The sequence below is a fragment of the Dermacentor andersoni genome, chromosome 5 (genome assembly GCF_023375885.2).
Source record: "Dermacentor andersoni chromosome 5, qqDerAnde1_hic_scaffold, whole genome shotgun sequence".
Taxonomy (NCBI): Eukaryota; Metazoa; Arthropoda; class Arachnida; order Ixodida; family Ixodidae; genus Dermacentor; species Dermacentor andersoni.
The window spans coordinates 56,841,914-56,864,931 of NC_092818.1; the positions used below are offsets into that span (position 1 = coordinate 56,841,914).

At 43.7% G+C, this 23,018-nt stretch overlaps 1 protein-coding gene across 2 annotated transcripts in view; it reads right to left on the reverse strand.

Moving 5' to 3' along the window:
- Nucleotides 1–14,981, reverse strand: part of LOC126530259 (uncharacterized) — an 86,660-nt gene extending 71,679 nt beyond the window's left edge. Inside the window, exons 1-3 of one of the 2 annotated variants that reach the window (XM_072288182.1) lie at nt 14,920–14,981; nt 5,628–5,741; nt 3,085–3,292 (exon numbers count right to left, since the gene is read on the reverse strand). In XM_072288182.1, coding sequence (XP_072144283.1) covers nt 3,085–3,292; nt 5,628–5,741 — 322 coding nt within the window. In that variant the 5' untranslated portion in view covers nt 14,920–14,981. Of the gene's footprint in view, nt 1–3,084; nt 3,293–5,627; nt 5,968–14,919 lie in introns of those variants that run through there. The other variant, XM_072288183.1, reaches the window with a different exon arrangement.
- Nucleotides 14,982–23,018: the final 8,037 nt, after the last annotated feature.

Consider the following 23,018-nt stretch of genomic DNA (forward strand, 5'->3'; position numbering starts at 1 on the left):
TATACCCGCCATGCCATTGCTCGATACCAACAAACATGCCAAGTTGCTCACTGTCGCCTTTGTGCTTCTTAGAAAATTCAGAAAAGCATTTGTGACATTAGTCACCGGGATGGCGATTATGTTCCCAGGGATCTTGTCCTGCGATCTCCCACCCGCCGCTTCGGCTGCTCGGAAAAACTAATGTCCATTCCGGCCTTACCGGGTCCTTTGTCAGGTAACCAACATAACCTACAAGATCTCTTCGGTCGCACCTACTACTCGCTCCATCCAGACTTCCTATGACGTCGTTCTTGTCAGCCGCCTAAAACGATACTAGTCCGTTTCCGCATAAACATCAATGGCATGGCGCTTCTACGCCAGGAGGAAATACACTGCACAGCTCTGCACAATGCGGAGGTAGATAAGCACGAGCTTGGGAATGAAGACAGTGCTTCAAGGAGTAGCCTGCGGTAGAATTGTGTTTGACAATTACTGTGAATTACTGCAGATTCTGTAAAGCAAAAAAAAATTTTAGAGTTTTACCTGCCAAAACTACCTAATGATTACGAGGCATGCTATAGTGGAGGAGTCAGGAAAATTGCGACAACTTGGGGTTGTTTAACGTACACCTAAATCTAAGTACACGGGTGTTTTCGCATTTCGTCCCATCGAAGTGCGGCCACCATACTCTAAACACGCTACCCTTCTTCCTTCTTCTTTCAGCAACAGTATTCTAATTCGAACCTAACGGGAAGCTTTAGCTCCTACATTGGAAATTAGCAATCCTTTCTGCTGAGAACCACTGCACCGAAATTAATGAACTATGTTGAACTAAATGAAACAGTTAAAATGAGGTTTCAGAAAGCGAATTTTTATTTAACTTCCCCTTTTTCTAAAATTCCGAAAAAATGCGCAATTTCAAGAAACAATACCTGAAGTATACCAGCCTGCACCTCAGCAATTAAAAATGATATCGCAATTATCTAAGCTGCACCTAATATTTCATTTAATGTGGACGAGAATGCGACCCTGAAATACACCACTAACACCTGAATGTGGCATTCGCAAAACCTCTGCAAGTATTGTAACAACTTCGCATACGTAATAAACTCTTACGTCAAATTTGCCCGATTGAGATGCTCCAACGGATGCAGTTTATAGAGGTGTGATATTAGTTTTTGATGCTAGCTAGCGGATTTGTAAGCTTCGCACTTCTATTCTTTTTTCAGATTTACTGATTTCCGACAGGTCTTGTCAATACAGGCATGCACTAAATAAAAATTATTTTTGCTGCAATTAACGCATTTAACGTTCTCTCTTAAATGCAACACGTTCTCTCCTAAATGCAACAATGCTCATTCAGATCGTTGAGCAGTTTTCTCATAAACGCATGCCTTCTACATTTATTTGAGTGGCCGACATCGAAGATAAGCCCAAGCTAAAGCTTCCTCTTATTTCATTCCACCGGTTCTACCGGAAACCCAAGAAACATAAAGCTGACTATACGGAAGACCGCGGCCGCAGTGGTGCACAAATAATAGAAAAAAAAAACAATGAAGGAAACCAAAAGGAAGCTTTGCGGGAGCCATTATCTCGGCCTGACATCTCGCCTGGAATGCCGACGAGCTGTCTGGCAATGTGTCTAGCACAATCGTCGATTAATTGCCAGTCGAGCAAGTAGCAGGTTGTCTTCAAGATGAGGCTGATACATGAGCGCGCTCGTTTTCAAATACTGAGGTGAAGCAATAGTCTCAGAGTGCATGTGTGTTTGCTTCGTTTTATTCTGTTTTCTTTTGTTGTGCGTCGTGACATACGGCACGGCGCGAATTTCAAATTTTTAAGGTCGATACACCACGTGGTCGCGAAAAAGGAAACTAAACGCATGTCCAAAATTCCTAGGTATGAAGGAGCTTTGGGAGAAAGCCTTGGCCAGCTTTGACCTCGAGCATTAGCAACCTCTGATTGCGAGGGCCCAGGACGCGGCCAGAGCTCAAGGCATTCTGGAATGAGGACGCCTCTTCAAAGCTGCATTCACCCAATAAAAATAATTATTCCCTTCTCTCTTCTTTCACCGATGAGTAAGCGTAGGTCAAGGTCAAGAAGGGGATGGTTGTCCAATCTGTCGAGGGCAAAGATCAATGCCTATTTCTCTTCCGACCTCGATAAGTTGGGCAATGCAGCATAGATTTTTAAAGTGGATTGCGTTTTGCATGACTAAATAGTGCAAAAAGCTGGTCCACTTTCTTAACAGAATTATGGACGGTTAGTTTTGGGAAATGCTTCAACATCAGACATTTAAAGGCCTGCTCCGATGTTTAGTTAAACCTGCCGTGGTTGCTTAGTGGCTCTAGTGTTGGGCTGGTAATTACGAGGAAGCGGGTTCAAATCTCGGCCATGCTACCGCATTTAAACGGGGGAGGAATACGAAAACAAACGTGTACTTACATTTTTGTTCACATTAAACAACCCCAGCTGGTTCAAATTATTCTGGAGTCACCCCCTATGTCGTGCCTCATAATAAGATGGCGGCTTTGGCACGTAACACCCCATAATTTATTGTCATTTTTAGTGAAGGATGACTTGTGTGACTCACTCTGACCGCGTGCCGCTGTGACTCCCTTCTTCTCACACCCTTTAATTCTCATAACTCTCTTCATATGCATGTAGGGTAAATCATATAAGATGAGCTCCCTTATTGAACTTTGTATCTGTCATTTGGCTTCTTCTCTGGTCAACCTCCCTGCCATTCTGTCTCCCTCCATCTCTATCTATCTATCTATCTATCTATCTATCTATCTATCTATCTATCTATCTATCTATCTATCTATCTATCTATCTATCTATCTATCTATCTATCTATCTATCTATCTATCTATCTATCTATCTATCTATCTATCTATCTATCTATCTATCTATCTATCTATCTATCTAGCTAAGTTCTGTATTTACTTAATGCGGGACACAATCAGACAACTAGGCTGCTATTAAATTGCCTTCGCTGAGTCGTTTTTGCGTCCATTGGCCATGCTTTGTCGTAATGTTGGATCTTCCCTATCTCTTTGACTGTCTAAGCTCGCATGGTGAAGAACCTTTTGGCATACTCACCGACACTGAAGCCCGGGATTTCACAGACGGACGCCACGTTGGCGCATGCTGCACCCAGAAACATCGGCAGCAGTTGCGTCCGATTTGCGCTGAGGAGCAGGATCTTGTCTCCAGCTTCATGGCCCAATCGCCATAGCGCTGTCCTCACGGCATCCACCTGTTCTGCTACTTCGCCGTAGTTGTAGGCTTCGTCGGTTGTACCGTTGATCTGATTAGCGAAGAATGTGAGGGGTGAGGGAACAAACGCAATTTAATGACATCTTAGTGGAAATCAAGAAAAAGAAATGGCATGGGCAGAACATGTAATCAGGAGGGTAGATAACCGATGGTCATTAAAGGTTACAGACTGGACTCCAAGGGAAGCGAAGCGTAGCGGGGTACGGCAGAAAGTTTGGTGGGCGGATGAGATTACGAAGTTTGCAGGGACAACATGGCCACAATAAGTACGTGACCGGGGTACTTGAAGAAGTATGGGAGAGGCCTTTGCCCTGCAGTGGGCGTAACCAGGCTGATTATGATGATGATGAGGGGACAGAAACCTTATTTGGACATTGGCGAATGATGCTTTGTTTGCTTCTAAAGAGCAAAGTTTTTGGTTAGGTAATCCTTTCTGAAAAGGCATTTCAATGCTACTAGTGCTACGTTACATTGAATAAAAATGCACTATGTATAAACAAGGAAATGTGATGATTCGAGTGCGGTACATTCAGTGGATTCAGCACTGCGTGATGAGTGCATAGCGGAGCTAAGCTTGAATGAATCACAGCATAACATGTTAAAGCCTGACGATGCATTCCCTTTACTCCATTACAATTTTTATTTGGTGGGCTTACCACGTCAGATGCAGTAAAGCAACAACAAACTTCAAATAAAAGCGTTTGAGGCTGCGCTTTACAGGTGCTGCAAGAACCACATCGCGAATTTGTTGTCCATGAACTAACCAGGGCAAATGTCGCCTGGAACAAGGTGCAGTCCTAGAACTATTATTATTATTATTATTATTATTATTATTATTATTATTATTGTTATTTGATTTGAAAACATATCTACTATATACACATGGCAGAAAAGGGAGAGCAAGAAGGCTGCCACCGGAACGGGCACAACGCCACTTCTCAGTGGGTCACTGGCTGGCTACGGTGTTGTGCTCCATTCTCGCGCGATCGTTGCATCATATCTGAGATAACTTCTTAGTGTAGCTGATTGGTTGGAACAATCCAGTTCGAGGTCGGTAGTGATAACTAGGCTCCAACTGGAGAAGTCGGAAGCAGCATGCTCCTGGCTACGCCATGTATGTTTTTGAGAAAATATGAATTTGCTTGACGAAGAAATAACCGACATATATCTGCTTAGTTGTTTTGATGCTTTAAAATTTAGATTTAGGCGGCGGGATCCTGACACGTAACTTATAGCTTTTTTTTTTGGTACTGTGGACAGAGTTCTTGCCGCAGTCGTGGATGGCTAAGGAAACCAATTACGTGTAATAAATTACTGTATTTCCAATTATGGTATCACTAAAATAACTTCTAATAGTTTTTTGTACTAACGCTCTCTGCACGTGGGATATTATATTGAACAAATTCTATTTCCTTTTTCATGTGAAACTGGTGTGGGAGCATTACAGCGTTTAAGATCCTGCTCCATGACAGTGATTTAGCTAGCCGGAGAGCAAACAGACTTATGTTTTTCGTTGACCTGGATGAACGTCTGTATACGTGGAACGAATTTCCTTCAAATCTCTGGAACATTTGCGTAATGAGAGCATTGTGTTCGTACATTTGTGTTTGACTAGATGAAACCGAGTTGGTTCCGCACTAATGCTTCCTGTAAGGAAAGTCACCCTTTGGCGAAAACAAACACAGGCGCGTTGAAATAACGTATTAAATTGATACAGATGTAAAATTTATTCTTCGCATGGGTTGACACTGGGCATAAAATGCGATAAAAATTTTTGTACAATACCATGAAGAGGCCCCTTTACCGCAGTTACTGCAAGAGCGACTGATGAAGATTTCCAATTGGCATGACTAATATATTTCAGGTTGTTCAGTAATAGCCTAATAATAGCTATTTACTTCTTGAGGGACAGTGCATGTGCCACGGAATGTTCAATAATTTCTTGATAGCAATTTATAGACGGCAGTAACGCTTCCATGCGCATGTGTGAACTATTGTAAACTGAAACAGGAACGCATTCATAAAAAGTATAGCCCAGATCTGAAAAGCTAAAGCACGATAGTAGGACTTCGCACGGACATTTGTCCAGCGAACAAATTTGATGCAAGATTCAAACTAAGCCTAGATGACAAACTCACGCCGAAATGGCCTTCACTGTCTATAGTTGAAACAAATAACGCGTTCTAGTTAGGTCTAACCTGTTAGAATTTCCTTAGATCACAAAAGTACAATTGCATATGTCAACTTGGAGTCGTTCTGAGTGAGTTGTCCTAAAGAATTCGTGTTGTAGGTCCATATTGTAGTACTGAGGTATATTTCACCAAAGGGCTTTTATACATGTAAACGTTGACACTTTGTTTTCTCACCAGTTTTGAGCCTGCGTGACGCCTGAGATGCTGAACCATGTACTCCCCAAAGTTCCTTCGAGTGTCGAGTGGGTGTTCGGCCGGATCGATGCAGCTCTTGAGCGGGGAGGCCATCTTTGGAAGTATGTTGAGTTTAGGATGCGCTGTGACCACTGTAGTTGACTGACAATTGTATGAGCGCAACGCATCGGCGCGTTTGCGTCAATTGACAAAACACACACACACATACATAGTGACACACACCTCCCTTGATACAGGTCACGTACTTCCGTTTTGATCTGGAGGACTAAGCATATTATTCACCGTGCAATCACAAAACTAGTCTTACCTTAGTTGCCATTCTGCCCGCCATGGACTACTGCTGTTGGCATGTTTGGCGGCAGTTGTGGCGTAGTGAAACTCGTCGTGAAATCGGTTGATGGAGAGAGAGAGATAAAACTTTATTATGTCCTTGATGACGTGGGTTGGGAGACTAACACCCAATGCCCCGCTTCCTGGGTACTGGGTAGTTAACATAACTTAACCAACGTTTAAAAAATACGCAATCGGTGGATGTGGCCGACGGTATATTATTTGCAATTGTTCTCTGCGATTCAATGTACCTTTGCAGTGCCAATATTTAGCTAGTTATAGGTTAGTTTTATAACTCAAATTTGTAGGTGCTTGTTTTGTGGCATAAACGCTTTTTTTTGTAGCTGTTTATTGATCTACCACGGTGCATTAGCGACTGTGGTGTTGCGCTGCGTAAGCACCAGGACCCCGTATCTAATCCTTGCCATGTTAGCCGCATATTTTCTTTCTTTTTTTTGAGGGGGGGGGGGGCGAAATGCGAAAATGCCCGTGTCCTGTGCACGTTAAAGGTCTCCCGGTGGTCAAAATTATACTGGAGACCCCCACTACGGCATACCATATCATCAAATTCCGGAATTCAAAACGGCAGTTCAAAAGTTGCGAGCGTGTTCCCGAGCACCTAGCGAACTTTTTTTTTTTTTGCGCAATCATTGAAATTATTTTGAATGAAATATCTACGCTTCTACAGACTCCGAAGAGCATGCGTCAAATATGAAAACAGTGATACTACGGTGCGGTTGCAAACATAGATTTCACTGCTTTGTGCTGGGTTTGGAATAAGCGAAACCCGCATGCGTGTAGAAAACTTCGATGGCCCCGGCGTCAAGTGCAAGTCTTTGTCATGTCAGTGTCTTCATTGCAAAGATGGAAGGTCGCAAAGGTAAAAAATTATAAGCTATAGTTAGGCGCTAGTCACAGGATACATTTGTGATTGGTTTTACGATACGATAGCGATTATTTGATACCTCGCAGGCAAAATGTCGTTGTCTCGCTCAACGCTACTCTACTTTCTCACTAATCAACGAAGGAGTGCATGGAGTAGGAAAATAGAACGAGGGGCTTTACGTGCCGAAACCAAGATCTGTGTGTGAGGTACGCCGTAGTGGGGGACTCCGGAATAATTTGGTCCACCTGGGGTTTTTACCGAGCACCTAAATCTAAGTACACAGGCGTTTTCGCATTTCGCCCCTATCAAAATACGGCCGCCGTGGCCGGGATTCGATCCCGAGACCCCGAGGGCCATGTACATACCGAAAGCCCACGGTTTATTCTAAAGGGGCGACCACCCTGCAGGCGGTGCTTCACGCCCCATGTCTGCATGAAGCATAGATCGCTCGTTCGAAGCATGTTTGTAGGAAATAATGTCCTGGCGCACAATTGCTTAGCCACGTGGTACTTTTCACGTCTCTCGCACTTCCTATAGAGCTGAGAAAAATTTACAGCATTGTTCTTTCACTCACTCACTCACTCACTCACTCACTCACTCACTCACTCACTCACTCACTCACTCACTCACTCACTCACTCACTCACTCACAGTCACCTTCATGGAAGGCGCCCATGTCCGGCGCGTTGGGGGCACGTTAAAGATCTCTAGGTGTTCTAAACTTCTGGAGTCCCCCAGTACGGCGTTCCTCATAATCACAAACCCCAGAATTTCATTAACTTCAATTTAATCATCATGGAAGGAAATAATTTAGAGATTTCTCAATATACTCTACTTCTTTATGAAGGTATTACTTTTCATTCAATAATTTAGTCAGCTAATTAATTTTTTAAACAATGACGTAAGGTCAAAGTAAAAAAAGAAACATATCAGCCATTCCACTCTCTGAAGGACGAGCAGCGAAGCTGTAGTGTTTTTAAAAAACACCCAGTCGACGAATCTATGTATATATATTTATTAATATTATTATTATTATTATTCAAGGACACAAACTTTTTTTGACTGCGGAATGATTTTTATGTAGTCAGTTGTGCAAGTCCAGTGGCACGGCAGACGGAAATTTCACAACATTTACGACTTCACTGTGAACTATGTTATTATGAAAAGTTTATGAAACTCGGCGTAATGTTAGAGTCGTCTTAGCGGCTAATCGCCATACAACTTTTTTCGGGACAGTTTTGATAAAGAAAGAGTCACAACCGTTTTCTGTAACAATACTCCCTCCTTAGACGGCCAGGTATTGACCGCACACGGGAATTTTGTAACGTTTACAGCTTCACTGTGAAGTAACTAATACAGACAAGTAAATGAAACTCGGTGTAATGATAGAGCCCCCTTAGGGGCCGATTTCAGAATACTTTTTGAGAAGATGCCTAGCTTAAATTAAAAGTTACAAAGCATTCGCCAGATACTGGAGACGCAAACACAGATGAAAGCGCGGTGCCCTCGGCGTGGTGGTCGCACGCATGTTAAGTTGTCTCCGTCGGAAATCAATAAGTGTCGCGGAAATTCGTCCGACATTCACTCGAAACCGGTCTCAGCGTCTTCGTGAAGTCAGGACCCTCTGGATACGCTAATTGTCCAGCTGGGCTATCTGCATCTATTGGAATACATTACCGAGATTTGTGACGGCCAACTGCTCCCAATCGATTGGAAAGCAGTACTAGTCACCTTCATCCCCAAACCCGGCAAGCAAATTAGCACAGATAACCTCATATCAATATCACTCACTTCGTGCATAAGCAAACTCATGGAAACCATTCTTAGAGACTACCTTTCTCCGTACCTCGAAAGTAAGGGATACTTCGCGATTAACATGTCTGGCATTAGGACGCACATGTCTTCACAAGGCATCCTCCTTGAACTAAACTGCAAAATCATCCAACCCACCAATTCGACACACAATGACTGGGCAATTCTTGCTCTCGACCTTCAAGGTACGTTCGATAATGTTAAACATGACAGCATTCTGACTAACTTTAGGGACACTCATTCGGGTAGGAAAACCATTGCAAACATCAGAGACTTCCTCTCAAATAGGCTGGCGATCCTCCGCACAGACGATGAGGAACACGGACTATTTAAAATGGGTACGCGCGACTCCGCAAGGTGTAATACTCTCCCAGCTACTATTTAACATACATACATACATACATACATACATACATACATACATACATACATACATACATACATACATACATGCATGCATACATACACACAGACATAGACATACATACACACATACATACATACAGACATACACACACATACATACAGACATACACACATACATACATACATACATACATACATACATACATACATACATACATACATACATACATACATACATACATACATACATACGTACGTACATTGTTAGGAACGGCAGAGGTGCCGATATGAAAAGTTTTCTCAGCCAGCTGCAGCTGCGAGCGTGGCGAGCTTTGCCGAAGTGACCGCACTTGCCGCGGCGACTCGTTTTGTAGGGACGACGGTGTGCCGCACAACACCCCCTCTGCGCCGCTATGCCTATCCGAGGTCGACGAACCAGTCTTTGTTAGTGAACTCGCCACCACCGACCTGGTCTGTCGGGAGCGGGGGGGTTCCCGAGTGAACGTATTTAGCCGCAGCATCCCACGCGCCTTTCAAGTCGCAGTCCCCAGTTTGCGAAGAACCCCTCACCTCGGTGGGGGCAGTGAAATGCGTGCGTGAGTAAACCTGTGTGTGTAAGCCCTCCCACTCAAAGGCGGCTCGGCTGCGATGACTCTAGTCGAACATTTTCCCTCACCTAAGGATCTAAGGAGGACAGAGTGTATTTAAGGGGCTGCTGCGTGGCTCCTCAGTGTGCTTTCTCGCGCAGTCATGCTAGACTGATGAACTGCAACGTCCATATGTAGATACTGTAATAAAACCCATATTCCTCGTTCTCGATGAGAAGCAGTCCTTCACTTCAACAACGTCCTCAGCATGGATAAGTTTGACGACGGCATGGGCTAGCTACCATCTGTTTCATGCCCGACTCCAAACATTACTACTGGTTACCATCGGGGGGCTTGAACTCCCAAGCTTTACAACTGGCTGACAGCAGTGAGACGGACTTTGCGACGTGGTGCTGTGGCTGCAGTGAGTGCATGGTTCTTGCTTTGACTCTCTAGGCTTCATTCTGCGGTTGTTCTGTTTAGAACAGTAGGGAAGCTAGATTGTTGATTGTTACCTAGGTTGTGTTTCCCTAGGTAAGTTTAGCGAGCAGGACCAAGGCAGCAAAGCAGCAATCATGGAGTTAAGGACACTGCTGGGAGACGAATTGCTGATTGTTGGTGAGGAATTGGGCCTAGAGGTAAGCAAGGCTAATTTCTGAACAGGCTAGTGAGGAAGAAATTGAAATGGTGCTGCAACATCTCAAAAGAAGAGTGAAACGGGACGGAGTGAGAGAAGCACAGGACGGAGAAAGAGAGGAATGCTAGAAAGACCGCGAGTTGAGAAAAATGCAACTTGAACTTGAAAGCAAACGTGTGGAGCTGTCTCAAGAAAGTGAAGGGGCACTGAGACGACCAATTGAGGCAGAATCATACCGCATGGACAGCCTGTTAAAGCCATTTGAGGTCGGGAACGACATAGGCTTGTTCCTAGGAAATTTTGAAAGGACTCGCGAGAAGATGAATTTCGGTCCGAGTACATGACCACAGCGGTTGCTGTGTATGTTGCCGTGTGAAGCTGCAGAAGTAACCGCCAGACTCAGTGCGCAGGATGCATTTGATTAGGCAAAGGTAAAGGCTGCTCTTTTAAAGAAGGACGCCCTTTCAGCCGAAGGTTTTCGGCAGAGGTTTAGAAGCACAGGCAAGAAGGATAGCGAGGGATATCCGGAGTTTGCATATGACTTAAAGGCCAACCTAGTCGAGTGGCTGAAAAGCGCGGAAGCGTAGGAGAGCAGAGACATGATTATTTAATGTATGTGTTAGAGCGGTTTTACAGAAGCATTCACAGTCTGTGAAGCTGTGGGTGCAAGGCAGGAGGGAATGTAAACACGGTGGAAAGGGCGGCTGCATTAGCCGAAGAGTACTCAACGGGTAGAAAGCTGAACGCCAAGGACGGAAATTGGGACGGTCGAAATGGACCCCGGAAACCATTTCCGTTCAAAAAGAGTTCGCAGACTAAACGACCGGAGCCTGTCGACGTGGAGGAAAAGCCCTCAGAAAAGAGCGAGAAGTCTAACGGGGAAACCATACAAAAAGAGCAGAAAAGAAAATTCGAATCTCTTAGACCGATCTGTTGCTATAAGTGCCCCAAACTGGGACATATCGCTGTAAAGTGCGGGAAGCCTAGCGTAACTTTCTGCTACGTGGATGAAAAAAACGAGAATATGGAACTTTTAAGCCAATATCTGCACGACCCGAAAGTTAAAGGCAAACCATGCCGGGTGCTGCGAGACAGTGCCACCACTATGGACATTGTCCATCCGTCTTACGTAACGGTAGCTGACTTCACGGGAGAAGTAGCGTTGATCAAACAGGTCATAGAGGAACACAGCATGTGTATGCCCATGGCCAAAGTGAAAATCAGTGGACCGTTCAGGGAGCTATTGACCGAGGCTGCAGTTTCCAAATTTTTGTTGCATCAGTACCCTTACATTTTTTTCGAATCCTTCGAATCGGTTACTGCGTGACAAAGGCCTTAAACTGGGAGAGGGCGTAGTACACGCATTGACGCGAGGCCAAGCTCGTAAAATCGCGTTGCTTTCGGCTGAAAATGCACAACCTGCTCCAGCGGAGGTAGCAAAAAGGTAACTTCAGCAACCGAATCCGAGCTAGGCTCGAGGGACAAAAAAAACAACGGTTGCCATTCTGGGGTTTACTAAGTTCATGTAGTCGGATTAACGCTCAGGGGATATTACACGGCGGCGGTTATACATAGGGGAACTCGGGTGGATGAAGTCTGATTTAGAGCCGCGAATCCAAACCAATGCATACTTACATACTTACATACATGCATACTTACAGACTCCCGAAGGGGAGTCTGTAAGTATGCATTCCGATTTCGAATCTCCGCTCCGCTAGCCAACAAAATTATCAAACTCTGCATCAGGAACCGAGATCCCGCGCCAAAACGAATAATCTGGACAGCAGGCCATCAGGGCCTGCGAGGTAATGAAGCTGCACACCCAGCGGCCCGCGAACTCATTCCCCTGAAACCCCCTTGTTGCCCCCTAACAGCCCGAATGTCCTACCCTTCTACCACGGTTCAGCTCAATCCGAGATTACTTCTGCGAGCCACGGCGGGTGGATTCCCCTCCGGCGAAACGCCTATACCATACAGAATGACGCGTCCTACGGCGCCTCCAAACTAATCCGTTGCTCTGCCCAGTTATAGTTAAATATTTCGATCCAAATATTACTTCGAAATGCCAGCACTGTGGTGATTTGGCAGATATATGTCACCTAGAAGCCTAAAATAAGTGAAGAAGAAAGTAGAAAAAGGCAAGAATCAGATGCACGCATTAAGAGACAAAGCCGACCATTTCATTACTAATATGGATAAGATCGTTCAAGTGGCTGAGGAGTTCTATAGAGATTTATACAGTACCAGTATCACCCACGACGATAATCGAAGGTGGAATAGTCTCGAGGGATTGGACATCCCATAAGTAACGCCGGAAGAAGTAAAGAAAGCCTTGGTAGCTATACAAAGGGGGAAGGCAGCTGGTGAGGATCAGGTAACAGGATATTTATTGAAGGATAGTGGGCAGACTGTTCTAGAAAAACTGGCCACCATGTATGCGCGATGCCTCATGACCTCGAGCATACCGGAATCTTGGAAAAACGCTAATGTAATCCTAATCCATTAGACAGAGGATGCCAAAGACTTGAAAAATTATAGACCGATCAGCTTACTGTCCGTTGCCTACAAAGTATTTACTAAGGTAATCGAAAATAGAATCACGAACACCTTAGACTTTTGTCAACCATAGGACCAAGCTGGATTCCGTAAAGGCTACTGAACAATAGACCATATTCACACTATCAATCAGGTGATACAGAAATGTGCGGAATATAACCAACCCTTATATGTAGCTTTCATTGATTACGGGAAAGCGTTTGACTTCACTGAAACATCAGCAGTCATGGAGGCATTACTGAATTAGGGTGTAGACGAGCCGTGTGTAAAAATACTGAAATATATCTATAGCGGCTCCACCGCCCCCATATTCCTCCATAAAGAAAGCAACAAAATCCCAATAAAGAAAGGCGTCAGGCCAGGAGATACGATCTCTCCAACGCTATGCACATTGTGTTTACAGGAGGTATTCAGAGACCTGGATTGGGAAGAATTGGGGATAAGAGTTAATGGAGAATACCTTAGTAACTTGCGATTCGCTAATGATATTGCCTGGCTTAGTAACTAAGGAGACCAGTTGCAATGCATGTTCCGTGACCTGGAGAGGCAGAGAAGGAGGGTGGGTCTAAAAATTAATCTGCAGAAAACTAAAGTAATGTTTAACAGTCTCGGAAGAGAACAGCAGTATACGATAGGTAGCGAGGCACTGGAAGTAGTAATGGAATACATCTACTTAGGGCAGGTTGCGACCGCGGATCCGGGTCATGAGACTGAAATAATCAGAAGAATAAGAATGGTGTTTGGCAGGCATTCTCAGATCATGAACAGCAGGTTGCCATTATCCCTCAAGAGAAAAGTTTGTAACAGCTGTGTCTTACCAGTACTAACGTACGAGCAGAAACCTGGAGGCTTACGAAAAGGGCTCTGCTTAAATTGAGGACGACGCAACGAGCTATGGAAAGAAGAACGATGGGTGTAACGTTAAGGGATAAGAAAATGGCAGATTGGGTGAGGGAACAAGCGCGAGTTAATAACAGCTGAGTTCAAATTAAGAAAAAGAAATGGGCATGGGCACGACAGGTAATGAGGAGGGAAGATCATCGATGATCATTAAGGGCTACGGACTGGATTCCAAGGGAAGGGAAGCGTAGCAGGGAGCGGCAGAAAGTTAGTAGGGCGGATGAGATTAAGAAATTTGCAGGGACAACATGGCCACAATTAGTACATGACCGGGGTAGTTGCAGAAGTACGAGAGAGTCCTTTTCCCTGCAGTGGGCGTAACCAGGCTGATGATGATATCACATGGTCTGGGCGTGCCAACAGAATCCCAAGGTATCCCCTATTTCCCGCCCCCTTGAGAGGACTGGAAGGCGACCCTGCTCAATAGCTCCAGACTAGAGGAACAACGAGCTCCGGTCGAACGGGCTCGAGCGGCGGCTTCCAATGCGGCGACTAATGACGTCTTGGACTAAGGACGACACCTAGTCTAGTGGAGCGCACGAGCTTCACCCTCTCTGCTGAGTAAAAGTTTTCACCACCACCACCAACACAGATTGCGTCTTTCACGGACGTCAGAGGGGAAGGCTTGAGCTTTGTGTCAACACACGGACACGATCCTGAGGGAAGTAGCCTTAAAAAGTTTCGCTGTAAAAATGCTTGAAATTGGCCTAACCCAAACAATACTTAGTTGGTGGCCTTCCTGTTGTGCACACCTAATTAATTTGGTTATAAACCTAGTTAGCCAACACACCCGGTGTTCGAACTTCTATGAACTGCGCATATAAATTACGAACTTTTTGCGATATACCTTATGTACCCATGCGCTTTCTCAATTATTTCTTCCTCGGATGTCGCTCGAGGGAAACCACCTTCCCGTGAAAATCATTTCTGCAACTAACTGCTATTTCCGTGACGTCATAGCCAACAATCCTTAGAAGAGGGTAATTTTATTTACTGATACATCACATAGTGCTTTCTTTAGTAGTTATCCTTGAGGTACTCAATGAGAGAGGGAAACGAAGAAAGAAAGGAGACGATAGAAGTCGTACAATTTACTACCCTTTGCGTGCAGATGGTTAGTGAAATATGCAAAGAAGACAGTAGTTGCAGTCAATCACGTGCACACAGTCCGTACCTAAGTACCCAGTGTATATCTCACCTTTTATTCCTGATTAGTTTGTTCCCTTTCTTCTTGTAATCCTTCCTCTCCAGCACCTCAAAAGATGCCGAGTAAATAAATAAATAAATAAGTAAATAAACATTTCAATCAATTATTTAGGTTTATGTTGCACTGTATACCGGATGAACAGGCGTTTTTCGTACCGCGCAGTGACGAACACCAACATGATCGTTAAATGCATTCGCAAATTATACTCCTTTGCTAGACCAGGTCATCGAATTTGCAGATTGCATTGCTTCATTACTTTTTCTGCATCACTAACTTTCAAAGAGAAATGTAATAATAGGCGGAAGAACTGATTGTGATATTTGCAAACGTTAAATAAACACAAACAGCCAAATACAGAAGTGAATATCAACGACGAGGCACAAAATGATGGTTAACGTTTAAATATATGCCCTGCGCATTACTTTCATGTAATAGGAGGGTGGGGGAGGGGATGTTACGTCGGTCCATACTGTTACAGTTAGTCCGACAGGAATAAAATAATTTCAAATTTAATTGGCGCAATTTTCAGCCCTACGAAGGCCATCATGATGCAACGATGGGTGCAGTTGCTGGGAAGTGTTGACAATGACTACTATAATAATAATAATAATAATAATAATAATAATAAAGAAGGCAAAATGAGGGTAAATGTTAGCTCAATACCTCCATCTCCCCAAAAGAAAATAAATCTATAAAATTCACTCATAGTTAGGCCTGTCAATAAAACGAAAAAAAGAGAAACAATGCTAACATGGAACTTGGTGTTATTACATGCAAAGTGTTTGTTTGTCCAATCACCTTTGAGAAGGCTGAAAAATACTCACGAGGGCAAGTTATTTTTCTACGCTCGTGGAACAATACTCGTACAGCAGTAGAAACTGCAACTGACACAGAGCAAACGCTGCAGGGCAGCAACAGCTATATGGATCAACACGCCGTCGTGCCTCGTACAGATCACACCTGTGCTCGTAAGAACAACCTTGCGACAAACGATGCGCACGGATATAACAGCTGGTTTCTGACTGAAATTCGGAAAAAGGAAGAGCGCGGTATCCCAATCATATATCAAGCTAGCGATCCAGCTCAGATCAGCGCTGGCGGAAACATGAGGCCGTCTGACTACAGTTCGCAGAATCGTGATATCACGTGTGAAAGCGGAGCGAGTCCTTTAGTGCACCCGCCTTGCAAGTGGTGCAGAGCGTTGTATGTAGCAACTCCTATGTAGCTCGGCGCGCCATCATGCCCTATACAGAAGGCACTTGTGTTCATGGAATACCTTGCGACAAACGACGCATCTAGATGCAACACCTTGTTTGTGAATCCAATTAAAAATAATTTGGGCTCCAATCCAATCTGCGAAGGTGGTCGGCAAGCGAAGCCGCGGCATCACCTGATCCGACAGTCCAATATGACGTAGCTTGGTACGATTGAGCAATGCACTGTATAAAATGGTTGAACGCAAGACAATTGAATGCGCTTTACGTAATTAAAATGTACAGTGTAAAAGGCATAGTAACCGTAGGTGGCTTGCTTTGTGCAGGAACCGCTGCGTCCCGCTTAATCTGAGCACGACGCCGTTGTACATATTGACGTTGCTGTTCCCTTCGCCACTCATCATGTTCACGTTGCTTTTCGGGAGTCCTAGCTATGCATGCATCTTCCCATAACGTTGTCACAACACAAACAAAATCGGTTGCTAGGCTGGTTGTTCTTTTGCATATGAATGTGTAGTCACGCCGCTCCCTACTTCGTATGCCAGAGTGTCCGCTTCCCGGCAACTGCAGCTTATGCAAGCGTAATCGTCACCGGGAAAGGCTTGTGGCAAACGCTAAGTGCTTTGCATTGTTCGAACGCACCTTATCCTACATTTTGTGGTAATGACACTCGTTTTGTGCGTTTCTTTATTGAAACGGATACTGGGGTGTGTCTTGCATGCGTAATTGCAATGGAGACAGGAACTTTTCGATTCAATTCGTGGAATGGTTTTCTGTCAATTGCTCTGTCGACGGAGACGAAGAGATCCCAGGATCCGAGTCGAATGCAGCTTCACTGTAGAAAAGCACGGCATCTACATCGCTTATACAGCTATAGGGATCCTGCCCAGATCAGCGCTGGCGAGAAGGCAAATCCGTTTCAATACGATTCGCAGAATCGCGATATCGCGCGTGCAAGCATTGCGAGGTCTTTTCCTGCATGCTCCTTGCAAACGATCCAGGAGGCTGTCGAAAAGTAGCTGATGATAACATCTCTTAAAAAATTTTATATTCGTGGCACATCAACGCGTGACGTTCAATAAATAAAGCAGCCTGAGAATAAAGCAGCCTCTAATAGCAGTGATGTCTGAAATGCTATGCGCTTTATTGCAGAAGGCTTTGCCGAAATCAAGGCCGCTGTACTCGCTAACCTAAAATGCCCGCTAATACTGACCACGGCGGTGTATAGCTTTAGAAATGAGATTGGAATAAAGCAATATCAGGCGAAATTTACCCAATACGTGTCATTTCGACTTACCTGTAGTACGAGCGCCCGAAATCAATAAAAGCTTTATGCGAAATGTCATCGCTGTGCCTCCATGACACAAGTGTTTAGAGAATTGCTAAAAATTAGTTTATTACAAAGTAGCACCAAGCGCTCATATGGAGGTTTAACATTATCCACTCAAGTCAAGCAAAGCACGGAAACGGGTACGTTCTTTATCGACAAAATTTAGCAGCGAGACAAAAATGATCGCCTACATGCGCCGTTTCTAGATCAATATTAAAATACACCATGTTGTTGGATTCTCGCGGATTTCTTTATTAAATTGCTATTGGACATTACTGCCTGTTTATTTTTTCTGTCGGTAAAATTTTTCCGAATCTCAATGCAGACAGTCGCTGTAGAGATTTTGGAACGAGCGTTCTCTGCTGCATCCAGTCGCAGACATAGCTTCGCTGTAAAAAAGTCCTGTATTCCATCTCTTCCAGTTGCACAATTTCTCATGCAGTGTGCGACAAGCCCATATACATAGAACAAAAACACGATACCCAAAATGTCGGCGCATTTCGTCGTTTTTCTATGCTAATCAGTGTTTGTTTAGTACAGTTTTATTCATTCACAGCGTCTTAGCTTCTAAAGCTTAAGTGGAAAGAGAGATGCGAAAGGCGCGTGCTCCCAACCTCTCCAACTGATCCGCCAGCTAAATATATACCGTGTTAAGATTTCGGTACGTAGCTAGCCTGACAGAGTGATCTTTCGTGCGCGCCCGCAATCTACAGCTAATCTACCTGACCAAAGTGAATGGCTCCTCCAGTGGTGTGTCATGTACCTTCCTTTTCTTGTGCTCATGTCTATGGTTCTCAACGAAAGTAATTTTTGCACTTTGCACCGGCTTTGATGGCTACAGTTCGTAAATTGAAACTTCGAACGAGACTGATAAATGTTTCACCCAATGCATTAAGCTGATATCGATAGCTTGCGCAAATCAGGAGACAGGCGCTGTTAATCTTCCTCTTTGTTTTATTGTCTTCACATGCTGCTCCTCAGCAATTGTCATTATATAGCGGTTCTACCGGTAAAGACTATAGCTGTGCTTCAATACTCGCGGGAGATAGCTAACAGACTGCTAAGCGGACAGCGGTCACCTTATGTCTCGATCAAGTTCTTATAAACTGTCATAATTAAGACAGCTTCGCGAAGCGAGCATCTAAGCGAAAAAGCCATGCAGGCTACTTTGTTGTTCGGCCAATATGGCATCAGGGCAGGAGGCTTGAAAACGCGACGTGAAGGTCGTCTGCTCGAAAGAAAACTTAGTCACGATTCCCTACGAGGTTCATATAAGCTACGTTGTGTTTATCTTAGGTTCGCCTACGCAAAGCGGTAATACACAGTGATATTATAAGCTCTTTGCTTTTTTTTCTCAACGCGAGCTGGTGTCACGTCGCGGAGACGTCCTCAGATTACTCCAGATGCGTTAAGTTATTTGTGCTCAAAACTGTCCTCCTAGCTGTTAACGTAGGCTGTCTCCGATGCTGGCTAGAACTGGAACGCAGCCTATATATTGTGCAGCGTATAACGTTTTAAAAATACACCCCAGTAACTTGTAGAGAATGCATGTTGTACGATGTGGACTGTTAACCCAGGAGCACTTTCTCTCTTGTTACTATATATCTCTTTTTTAGGCTTTAACTCTTTTTACTCTTTTTTCTTCCATTAGGTGCAGAAGCTAATTTTTCTTTCACAAGTATATCTTTGTATCCGAACACGTAGCGACAGGACGTATAACTATGCGTGATCATACAGGTTTTGTGAGAAAATTGTGCAGGATTTTATTAGCCTGAGCGTTAAACTTCATTCGCATCAAATATCACTTTGCAAGATATTAGAGGACCAATAAAAAGAGCCACCACGAATGAGAGCGTCACCAAGCCGCGGGCAGCAATACACTGGCAGAGAGGTTGGGTGCAAAGAAAAGAAGAAAAAAAAAGGGAAGCGAGGATACAAGTTTGCCATTCTGCATTGTGTCATTGCACATAATCTGAGGATGAATATTGTAAACAACGAGTCCTTCATCAAAATTGGCTCACGCCAAAAACAGATAGCATAAATTAACGTATAAATGTAGGTAACACAAATCAATACCGCACACCAAAGAGCATATAAATGTAATGCAGGAATGTGATACACAAAAGGTAAGAAATGTAAAATAGGGACCCAAGTGCTACAAATAAGTATTACCCAGCAAACGGTATACGAGGGGGAAAAAGGACTACAAACAGTACAAACAAAGATAAGAAAACAAAAAAATGGCGCAGTATTTATCGACGGTATTAAAGGCAGACCATTCAAGGTACTTGACAAAATGTTACGCAGTTCTTGAAAAGTCAGACTTTCAATGTATATTTCTTCATAAGAACGCGGTTTAAGTCATCGATCAGGGACCACAAGGAGGTGCGACGTAATTCTAAAGACTTCTCTCGCATTTACCTCAACATCGCGACTGAATTTTTTAATGAGATAAAGTTTTATGCAAACGTGTCGATTAAAAAATAAAAAAAAAACACGCAGTCGCTCATACTAAGATGAAAGCTGTATTGTAGCGGTAAACAGGTCACTTAAATAACATAAGGTTGCTTCTTAAAATCCTTCGTGCCCGCACACTTTTCATGTGCTCATTAATTCAAGAATGTAGAACTCAATTTTTACGTCACGCACCTGCCAGTGTGAGACTAAGGGCAGATGAAGTAAACGAAATACCCTCTTAGCTGTTTGTTGTGAATTGAATCCACCACGAAAGAAGTTCATCCAAAGCGACCAGCGGCAAATGTATTCCTTTCTGTGGAGCATATAATCTGCCTATAAGTCAACCAATAACGAAAGTTCGCACCTCTGAGTGGGGCTCCAAGCTGTCTTACTGACTCTTGTTATGCCCAGAAAAACACACTCTCGTGTCTAACCTGCCCAGCAATTACCAGCGCTGCACTCGCTGGGCTTCATTTTTAAGCTAGCCTGGCGGTTAGTCCATTCATCGCAGATAATTTTAGCCTCCAACTGGCGCACTCCATAGGGAGGAAATTTCCCACCCATGACGCATAAAAGGCGCCTGCAAATGAACGGTTTTTATAATTTTCGCAAACAGAAATCGGAGGACTAGCCTTGATCCAGTGACCGCGAAGGTAGGTCGCATAAACAAGGTAAGGATAACAAGGACGCCAGCAACTCTAAAGGAGAAGAAAGAGATGATGGTTACACGTATATATATATATATATATATAAACCTGTTGAGATACACAAAAGTACGAAAGACATGCAGAAGGGCGTGTTGCAAATGCAAGGTTTGTCGATAGAAAACACGGTGTACTGAAACTGATATTGAGAGTCAGACAGCTTAAACATTCCTGTAACTTCCTCCCGCCTACTTCGGAGCACTCGGTAAATGAAAGTCTATACAGCTTGCTGCAGCGTATGGTTCTGAGCATGTGGTTACGATTTCAGCTCGCGAGTCAAACAAGAGGAAAGCGCCGCGGTAGATCACAATATTTCAAGCTGTTAAAAGAGTGACAGGTGAAGGCTGAGTTTGCGATTACCGCTTCGTTGTTTCAACGGGCAGTGGAAGCGAAAGCGAAAGAAAAAAAATTGTTAACTCACTGCCGGTGCGAGCCAAACCTACAACCTGAGCAAATGCATGTGTTGCTCTACTAGTTAGGCTAAATCAGCGACGGTCCCTCCATTCACTTTCTAGTGCATTTAGATATCAGTACTTATTCGTAACGTAGCTTTGGGGGTGTTAGCCAGCGCCACTTTCGGCTGTGGTGGTGGATATGGCAGATCAATTAAACCGCATGCATCATTTAGCACATGAAATTATAGCAACGGGAAACATGCCAATAAACACTCGTATGATACCTCAAAGCAGCAAGGATGCCGGAGTCGAGACACTCGCTGTAGAATGGACCAGACGAATTCGGTGAACAATGGACCTCAACCTTCAGTAGCGACCATGTAAAACCAACGTACTACGTGTAGTAGTTTATCCGCTGTTTTGTTTGCTTGGTGTCAGGGTGTGCTGGCTTGATGTGATTGTTACATGGCGAAAAAATGAGCCCTCTTGGTTTTAATTCATTGCTCCTAACATCCGTTGCCCTGTATAGGTCTACGAGCAGGCCACCCTTTTTTCTAATACAAGCTCTTTGTTCATATTTAAAATATGTTAACATTCAATAAAGTGGCCAATATTTCATTATTAGGTGACAGAATCGATCAGCGGATCATATCGCGACTTCAGAGTAGGGGAAATTTTTCGTCTAAAGCAAAGTTCTTGGGTCTTTTCCAACATGGGCATTCTTCCAGTGGGTAATGGGAAACTACTTTTTCCAATAGCGGTTGCAAATTTCCTCAAATCTCCTCAAATGCGCTTTACTCAGCCAGGAAGGTCGCAATATAGAGTTCAGCGAAAATTTTCGTAGATGTACGAAGAACACTTTCAGTCTCCTGTTATGCGTAGAAGATGAAGTTATTATTCGTAAGAACTGGCTAATATTCATAGGGAATAATAACTACGTTATTATTATGACTAATAAACATATGAGTAACTTGAACATCGCAGCAGACAAGTGGCCAGTAAAACCCTTTGCATTCGCGGCATCAAAGTTGCCTGGTGAAGACCTCCTAAAGAAAACTTTTCAGAACTCATCCATATAGAAAGACCGAAGGTTCACCTTGTCGTCGGGCATTGCATAATAATGGTGTAGGCTCTGTTATTCTCGATGTCTCGAGGTTAGCACACGCGAGTTCACTGGCCAGTTTCCTCATTCTAAAATAATATAATACGTGATGCCTATGGGGGTTTAATGGATGCCCCTAAAGGTCCCTGGTTTGTACCCTGCTTTCGGCACTACTTTGAAGAAACGAACGCATTCGGTGGTTAAATTAACAAGTTTGTTGCGGAAAAGAAGTCATGCTGATCTGCAGTTATAGGTGAAGCCGATGTTGATGATGATGATGAAGCCTCAATCAATGGCACAAACCCACCACGGGGGATATGCCACGAATCGGCTGGTAATGTGGTTGTATAAATAAAAGAATTTGGTTAATAAATAACTAACACAAAAACGTAAGATAAATATAAATCCAAGATAAAAATAAACTGTAAATACACGAGTAAAACTAGTGATCAGTACTATAGTAAGCCTTGCATTGATAGGAATACTAAAAGAAGAGAGAGAATAATAATAATAAAAAAACATGTATTTAAGCTTGAGTAAGCTACATTTTTTAATAATAATAGTAGAAGGATTTAAACTGTGCATTTGTGCTTTTACTTTCTGAATTTGCTAGACTGAAGTACAAGTAAATAAATTGTGGAAACTAAGAACTATTAACAAGGCATTCTTTTTGTGCCACATAGAAAATTATAAATGGCTTGGCAAACGTTCCTGTGGCTGTATCCCAATACTGTTGCTCCAAGGGAGAGAATAGCAGTGCTGTTTAAAGACAATCCTAAATTTTGAAGTGGGATTTCTAGACATAGTTTTCGATGTGCAGAAAATTGCCGACAGGATAATAAACGTGACCTGTAGATTCCGGTTCATTGCAGAGGTAGCATAGAGGGG